This window comes from Moschus berezovskii, chromosome 22 (assembly GCF_049115385.1).
Source record: "Moschus berezovskii isolate FMDL1 chromosome 22, NW_MosBer_1.0, whole genome shotgun sequence".
NCBI lineage: Eukaryota > Metazoa > Chordata > Mammalia > Artiodactyla > Moschidae > Moschus > Moschus berezovskii.
In genome coordinates this window covers 8,172,858-8,180,925 of record NC_142481.1, presented here as the reverse complement: position 1 = coordinate 8,180,925, position 8,068 = coordinate 8,172,858, and the positions used below count along the sequence as shown (strand labels likewise).

The 8,068-nt window shown below is 57.0% G+C and overlaps 1 protein-coding gene across 4 annotated transcripts in view; it reads left to right on the top strand.

Annotated features, from left to right (window-relative positions):
* Positions 1 to 25: 25 nt before the first annotated feature.
* Positions 26 to 8,068, top strand: part of TRPM4 (transient receptor potential cation channel subfamily M member 4) — a 41,824-nt gene continuing 33,781 nt past the window's right edge. Inside the window, exons 1-6 of one of the 4 annotated variants that reach the window (XR_008683900.2) lie at positions 26 to 1,210; positions 1,521 to 1,588; positions 6,723 to 6,897; positions 7,106 to 7,286; positions 7,469 to 7,632; positions 7,798 to 7,981. Coding sequence is in view for 3 of the 4 variants with exons in the window: in XM_055411631.2 (XP_055267606.2) it covers positions 1,187 to 1,210; positions 1,521 to 1,588; positions 6,723 to 6,897; positions 7,106 to 7,286; positions 7,469 to 7,632; positions 7,798 to 7,981 (796 nt within the window). In the remaining variant the exon portion in view is untranslated. Of the gene's footprint in view, positions 1,211 to 1,520; positions 1,589 to 6,722; positions 6,898 to 7,105; positions 7,287 to 7,468; positions 7,633 to 7,797; positions 7,982 to 8,068 lie in introns of those variants that run through there. The other 3 variants (XM_055411631.2, XM_055411633.2, XM_055411634.2) reach the window with 3 other exon arrangements.

Genomic DNA, 8,068 nt, shown 5'->3' with positions numbered 1-8,068 from the left:
AGTCCTCTGACCCCCCTCACCGGTCCTCCCTCCCACTTCCCAGCCAATAGGGTCTCTCCCCTCCCCTTTCTGTGGCTAAATTTACTCTGGGCCCTGAGTTATTCTGGGTCAGTCCCCTTCTGCCCCTCCCCTGCTGCGCCTCCTCCTCTCAGCTGGGAAGGGGGTGGATAAAGGGGTCTCTCTTTGGCCAGGAGAGAGGAGTCAAGGGTCTCTGACTTTGGGCTGTCAACGCGTTCATGTTTGGCAGCTGCCAAGGCAATGGCTAGAGTTTTAGTCGGCCAGTGTAGGGGAGCCTGGACCCCGGGGGAGGGGGGCAGGAGGGATGTATGTGAAGGGAGAGACCCCTGCCAAGGAAGGACTGGGGGGTTAGATTCCCGGGAGTTTCTGGCCAGAATGGGCTGCTCTGCTGAGATGGTGGATGCCAGTATGGAGGCCCTGGCAAGGGGTGAGAGGCGTTCTGCTGCAGCACACATACCCGTGACCTCCTGTCCCTGGGACTCAGATCTGGGGGCAGGGGATGGGGCCAGGCCAGGGCTATAAATGTGGCGCAGGGGCGCGGGGGCTCAGGTTACCCAGGCGGCCACAGCTGTCCCTGTCAGAGAGCTGACAGCGGACACGCGACCCTGCCCGTCCGCCTGCCCACACCTCCCACTGCTCATCCTAGCGCTGCCTCTGGCTCTTTGGGGCCCCATCCTCCTTCACGGGTCTCCCTCTCTCCACCGCCATGTCTTCACCTGCTCTCTCAGGATCCCCGTCCCCCGTCCTGAGGAGTCTGGCCCCTTCTGCTCACTCTTGAGTGTGTCTGTGTGCACAGCATCCAAGCCTTTCTCACTGTCTCTTTGGGTCAGTGTAGCCCTCCACCCATCCAGTTCTCTGTCCCCACCTAAGTCTTTGTGTCCCCCGCCAACTTTGTCAGTGTTGTCAGTGGACCCGCTCCCTCATCGCTGGCTTTTCCTCTCTGGGTCCCCGTCCCTCTCTCTGGTCCCTGACCCCTTTCCCCAGTCCTGTTCCAACCTCGGCCCCGCCTCCCGCTCTACGCATCCCCTATGCTCCCCGCCCCGCAGACCTGATCCCGCCCCGGGCTGGGCGGGGAGGCGGCGGATCCGGTCCGTCCCGGGCGCGTCTGGAGCCCCGGGTTGCTGGAGGGAGTGCGGGCAGTCAGCTAGGTCGCTGTGGCCGCGGCAGCATGGTGGGTGCGGAGAAGGAGCAGGTACAGCGCCGGACCCGGGTCTGCGGGAACAGGGAGCCTGGGCCGGGCCTCCTTGCTCGCAGGGAGGACGGCGCTTGAGACCTGAATTCTCGGGTCAGACAAAGGAGGGGGGTTGCTGGAGGCCGGGGCTCCTGGCTCCCTGGGGACGGATAGAAGGAAGGAGGCTGGGGATGGGGGTCCAGTCTCCGGAGTCCGGGAGACGATGACGCTGGAGTCGCGGACTCCCGGATCTCCCGCTAGGGCGCGGGCGGGTCACTCCGTGTCCGCAGGACTGAGTTGGATCCCCTCATCCCTTGTTGCTGTCCCCCAGAGCTGGATTCCCAAGATCTTCAAGAAGAAGACGTGCACGACTTTCGTCGCTGACCCCACTGATCCGGGGTGAGGAGCTCGCCCCGGGGACAGACCCTTGAGCGTCCCGGGCCCGCTGACCCCCGCACACCGCAGACCCCGCCCTTCGGGTCCTTTCAGTCCGGGGTGCTGTCACTGCGGACACTCCCAAGGGCGTTCCCCGGTGGCCCCGTATCTCGGGGAGGCCTTGGGTCAGTCTGCAAACACTTGCAACTTCCCGGCCTCGTGCTCAGGATCAGTGTTAAAGCCCCAGGGCAGGCTTGTTTCTTTCCTTCCCGGTCTCCCTTCTGGGTGCCTGCCTACTGGTGTCGCTCTCTCTTGTCTTTCTTTCTTGGCAGTCCCTCATTCATGCATCCCTTCCTTCATTCCTCCAGGAAACTCCCACTCAGCACTTCCAAGGGGAGCACTGTTTTCAAGAGTACAGGCCCTTGCCACGGCTCCCATTTGAACTGAGAAGCAAATTTCAACTGAGGCGCTAGGTGGCTTCCGGCAAATCATTTTACTTTTCTGTGCATTGTACTCATCTATCATCTGGGCATAAAAACAGGCTGTAGTTCCTCAAGCTATTGTGAGAATTAAACAAGTTAATGCTTGCGGTATTTCTGAAACAGCACCCAGCGCTTAGTACGCCCTGGCAAATATGTCTGATTCCCACTGGAAGGTCGCAGTTACTAACTAGCGTGCGTAGACCCTGTGCTTGCGCTGGGGAACCAGGGGTGAAGAGTGGCCGCTCTTAGGAGCTCCTGGCCTTCAGTGATGGTCTCTCGAGGGGGCTCTGGCTTTCTGGTGTCCTTAAGACCACCCTTGGGGTATGGGAAATGCCAGTGTTCCTAATTTAGGGTGTGTTCTATTATGAATACATTATATTAGTGCAGGATGGCTTGAATGATGTGTAAATATAAATACTATTTGGGGGTGAGTGCTCAGAAACTTGTACTGATGGGAAGGGTGGTCAAGGAAGTTTAGAAAACTCTGGTCTGGTGGGAGGAAGATGATTCTAAGGCAAGGAAATGAGAGCTGCAGAGGACACACCACTGGCCCCCGGGGGAGCATCTGGTTAAGGCTGGGAGGGGATAGGAAGAGGGGCCAGTGAGGGAACATTTGAAGGTGGCACAGTTGGAGTTTGACAGCTGAAGGTGGGCTGGATTCCAGGAGTGGGAACAGCAAGTATAAATCGCCCCCTGTTGACATTGTGGATTGAAGAGAGGGCAGAGTTCAGGGTGCCAGGGCCATCGAAGAGAGGAAACCAAGGAAGAGGGTGGGACCAGAAGTTACAAGGCCTCAGATGCCACCCTGAGGGGTTGGGGACCGGGTCTGGGTGTTTCAGGGAGCCCTGGGAGGGGCAGGGTCAGCTCTGGGTGTGGAACTCCCTGGGGGCCACGTGAAGATGAATGGGAGTTCGGGAAGCTGGGGAAAAGGCTGGGCAAGGGTCAAGTGGGAGGAGAAGAGGCCTGAGGCGGGCTGGGGCTGTGGGGACACAGAGAGGGAGGGGTTAGGGCAAAGATTCAGGGGGCAGGAGCCTGGGGGCTGACGGATTTGTGGAATGAGGGGCAAGGGGAGGATGGGCCCAGACATCTGGTCTGCGGCTTGGGAGCCCCAGAGATGGGAACTCAGGAGCATGAGAACCAAGGGCATGGCAGACCTGGGTCAGGGACTCAGGAAAGGTCTACGACTTCCATCCTAGATTTGAGAAGGATTTGAGAAGTCCTAGCTGTAGATGGTCGGAGAAGGCAATGGCAAGCCACTCCAGTACTCTTGCCTAGAAAATCCCATGGATGGAGGAGCCTGGTAGGCTGCAGTCCCTGGGGTTGCTACGAGTCAGACACGACTGAGCGACTTCACTTTCACTTTTCACTTTCACACATTGGAGAAGGAAATGGCAACCCACTCCAGTGTTCTTGCCTGGAGAATCCCAGGGATAGGGGAGCCTGGTGGGCTGCCGTCTATGGGGTCACACAGAGTCGGACACGACTGAAGTGACTTAGCAGCAGCAGCAGCAGCAGCTGTAGATGGTAATGGAAACTGTGGCAGTAGGATGGGGTGGGAAGAAAGCATAAAATCGGAGGATGTTGAATGGGTAATTCTATGGCCCATCTCTCCACCCCTCCACCTCCCACCCACTGCTATGGAAGAGGGCTCCTTAAAAACTTGTCTCTGAATGCTTCAAGACAGACATGCTACCTCAAGTCAGGACAGTGTCCAGCACACCCACTTATAATCTTCCCCCGATGCTTCTGGCTCTTCTCTGCCTGGCCCTCGGGGACACTGAGCTTGAGACCCATGTTGGGCAAGGGTCAAGTGGGAGGAGAAGAGGCCTGAGGCCGGCCGGGGCTTTGGGCAGAGAGGAGGGGTCAGGGCAAAGATGCACCGGGCAAGAGCCTGGGGGCCGACGGATTTGTGGAGTGAGGGGCGAGGGGACGATGGGCCCAGACATCTGGTCTGCGGCTTGGGAGCCCCAGAGATGGGAACCCAGGAGCATGAGTAGGTTTGGGAAAGGCACCAAGCTCAGAGTGGGGCTTCACGAGTGGAAGGAACCTGGGGGAACCAAGGGCATGGCAGACCTGGGTCAGGGACTCAGGAAAGATCTACGACCTCCATCCTAGATTTGAGAAGGATTTGAGAAGTCCTAGCTGTAGATGGTAATGGAAAATGGGGAAGTAGGATGGGGTGGGAAGAAAGTGTAAAATCGGAGGATGTTGCGAATGGGTAATTCTATGGCCCATCTCTCCACCCCTTCACCTCCCACCCATTGCCATGGAAGAGGGCTCCTTAAAAACTTGTCTCTGAATGCTTCAAGACAGACATGCTACCTCAAGTCAGGACAGTGTCCAGCACACCCACTTATAATCTTCCCCCGATGCTTCTGGCTCTTCCCTGCCTGGCCCTTGGGGACACTGAGCTTGAGACCCATGTCGGGAAGGCATGTGGCCCTGGCTCTGGGGAACACCTGGACTCAAGGGAGGCCCAGAGGGAGAGAAAGCTGCAGATGAGGCCGGATGGCGCAGCCAGGGGAACAGGTGTGCTCTGCCAAGGAAAAGGTTTTCTAGAATCGGAGCCTTTTAGCCATGACTGGTGCTGTTTCATCAGAGTCAGATGAGACCTGAATAGAAACCATTGTGTTTGGGGATGTTCAGGTAACCGCTGATTTTATCGGGGACAATTTTGGTTTCGGTGGCCACGCAGAGAAAGGGGTGGGTAGGAGATGAGACAGGCAGACGGGGTGTCTGCCAGTGCTGTCCACCAGAGTTTTCTGGAATGATGAAAATGTTCTATAGTCACATCCAATATGGCACCCACTGGCCACACACGTGTGGCTCCTGATCACTTTAAATGTGGCCAGAGCAACTGTGGAACTGAATTTTTAATTGTATTTAATTTTATTTGACTGCAAGGAGTGCTGTGTGGCTAGAGGCTATTGTACTGGAGAGTTCAGGTTCTGGAATATTCCTTGAAGAAATTTTGCCAGGAAGGGCTCATGGGAAGTAGATGGACAGGAACGAGGGAGGGGGGCGCCCAGGGACGGGGTTGAGATGGGTGAAAGGATCAGGTGGGTAAACTGAGGCACGCCAGGACCCTGAAGGTTGACTCAGAAAGGAGGAGGGTGTCCTACATCCTCACTCTGCCAGGAGCTGGCATATTCAGTGTGGTTGCTTGATTCTTTTTGTTGTCTTTGCGTGTGTGTGCTAAGTCGCTTCAATCGTGTCTGACTCTCTGCAGCCCTGTGGACTGTAGCCCGCTAGGTTCCTCTGTCCATGGGGTTCTCCAGGCAAGTATACTGGAGCAGGTTGCCATGCTCTCCTTCAGGGGATCTTCCCAACCCAGGGATTGAACCCTAGTCTCTTAACTTTTGTCTCCTGCCTTGCAAGTTCTTTCCTACTAGCGCCACCTGGGAAGCCCCTATTGTCTTTACAACTTTTGCTAAATCCACGGACCACTTGGGCTATTCCTTCTAGAAAATTAGTCTGTTTAAGTTGCAGCTTACTCTGTTTAGCCTCCAGTATTCTTGCCTGGAGAATTGCGTAGACAGAGAAGCCTGGCAGGCTACAGTCCATGGGGTCGCAAAGAGTCGGACACGACTGAGCGACTCTCACTATTGACATTGATGCTGGTCTCCCCTGATAGCTGAATCCCTTCTGGCATCAGGGACCAAAGAAATTTAGATACCTTTCCAAACCAATCCCTCATCTCTCAACCCTCCGTGCTTGCTCTTTGAAAACTCAGGTGCCAATCCCATTAAGTCATTAGCGATAATTGTGTATTTATTTAGGGGGAAAATGTCTCATATATGATCACCATAAATGGCAAATCCGTTCCATTTGCCACAAAGAGAAAGAAACAAACCATAAAAGACAATTACAATAAAAACTAAGCCAAAGTGTTTACCTTCTAAATGGATGCTGTTGCCAGCCTTTTTCTGAGCCGGAGGCCAACTTATCTCTATTAAAAAAAAAAATAGTAAAGAGTTAGGCATGACAAATATTCTAGCACTCAGCTTAGCCTCCCTCCTTGAAAGTAATCAGGAGAGCTCAAAAAGGAACGACTTTCTCACTGTGCTATTCGAGGTTATTTAAAGCTCTGTGTGGAGTTCACGGAGACTGGATCTGGTATGCAGCCCCCATCTGAGGAAATGTTATTTCTTTGGCTCCTCACAGTTCTCTGAAGTAGACTGTGCCGTTATTGTCTTTTCATTTGAGGAGGGAATTGAGGCTCAGAGAAGTGAAGCTACTTGCTCAAAGTCACACAGCTGCCTTGGCCTCTAGAACATGCATGCTGTCTGAATCAGTCTCGTGATTTCCTTTGTCATGCGAATATCATCTGTCTGGACTGGGGGCAGCAAGGACACCCTGATGACCCCCCGCCCTTGAACTTTCTCACTTCAGGCTGTGAAGGCAACAGTGAGGGTGGGGCCCTGTGCATAGGCCTCCCTGCCCAGGCTTGCTTGAGCCACCGTGGCTTCCTGCTGGTGGGCGAGGTGACTGTGGTTGTTTTGCCCCAATCCCTCCCTCACACTGGTCAGAACCGAGGAGGGGCAGTGCCAGGGTCAGCATGGACTGTGAGTGCCTCTGGGGGGACACACAGAGATAGGGACATTTCTGCAGGATCCTTGGGGGTCGATGCAGACACTCCTGGGGTTCATCCTCTTCTTCCCCCCTCCCCCACCCAGGGGGACCTTGTGCCAGTGTGGGCATCCCCGGGGTGCCCACCCATCCGTGGCTGTGGAGGATGCATTTGGGGCAGCTGTGGTGACCGTATGGGACAGTGACTTGCACACCACGGAGAAGCCCACAGATGCCTTCGGGGACCTGGACTTCCTGGGTGCCGGCCGCAAGATCAGCAATGTGAGGCCAGCATGTCTGGGCAAGGCCGGGGTTGGCCAGTGGGACTGCGTGCCTCAGCGTCCCAGCTGAACGCTGTGTCTCCCCGTTTGCCCATCCTTGTCTTCACCTCTCCTGGGTCTCTGTCCCTCTCTCTGGGTCTCTGTCTCCCATCTCTGTCCCTCTCTGTCTGTCCCCTCTCCCTGTGTCCCCTCCTCTTGTGTGTCCACAGTTCCTCCGGCTCTCGGACCGCACGGATCCAGCTACGGTTTATACTCTGGTCACCAAAGTGTGGGGCTTCCGGGCCCCGAACCTGGTGGTGTCAGTGCTGGGGGGCTCAGGGGGCCCCACCCTGCAGACCTGGCTGCAGGATCTGCTGCGACGCGGGCTGGTGCGGGCTGCCCAGAGCACAGGTGACTGCGGCGGGGTGGGCTCTGCCTCCTGCTGCCCACCTCCCCCCCTTCCATGGAGCACCTGTCGTCTCCCCTGCCGTCTCTGTGTGGCTTTTGTCTCACTCTCTGGTCTCTTTCTGTGTCTCTGCTCACAGCCTGCGTTGTCTCCGGACCTCACCACTACTCTCTGTGTCCCTGTGTAGGGGCCTGGATTGTCACTGGAGGGCTGCACAAAGGCATCGGCCGGCACGTTGGTGCGGCCGTGCGGGACCACCAGACGGCCAGCACTGGGGGCAGCAAGGTGGTGGCCATGGGCGTGGCCCCCTGGGGCGTGGTGCGGAACAGAGACACTCTCACCAACCCCAAGGTGGGATCGGGGTCTTGGAAGCAGGGGGAGGGGCTGGGGGCCTGGAGCCCCGGTCCGAGTTGGGAGGGGGCTGGGGCTTAGGGTTAGGGGAGGGATGAGTGCCTAGTGTCTGTCCCCTGGGCCCTGATGGAAAGACCCCCTGGTCTGGCCACTTGCCCCCCCCAGGGCTCATTCCCCGCAAGGTACCGGTGGCGTGGAGACCCGGAGGATGGGGTCCAGTTCCCTCTCGACTACAACTACTCGGCCTTCTTCCTGGTGGACGACGGCACCCACGGCCGCCTGGGTGGCGAGAACCGCTTCCGCTTGGGCTTCGAGTCCTACCTGGCCCAACAGAAGACGGGCGTGGGAGGTGAGTGGCTTCCTCCACTGGGGATTCACTGCCCAAGGCCCAGGATCCCAGTGGTCCCCTCTGGTTGGAATCTGTGGACTGCAGCCA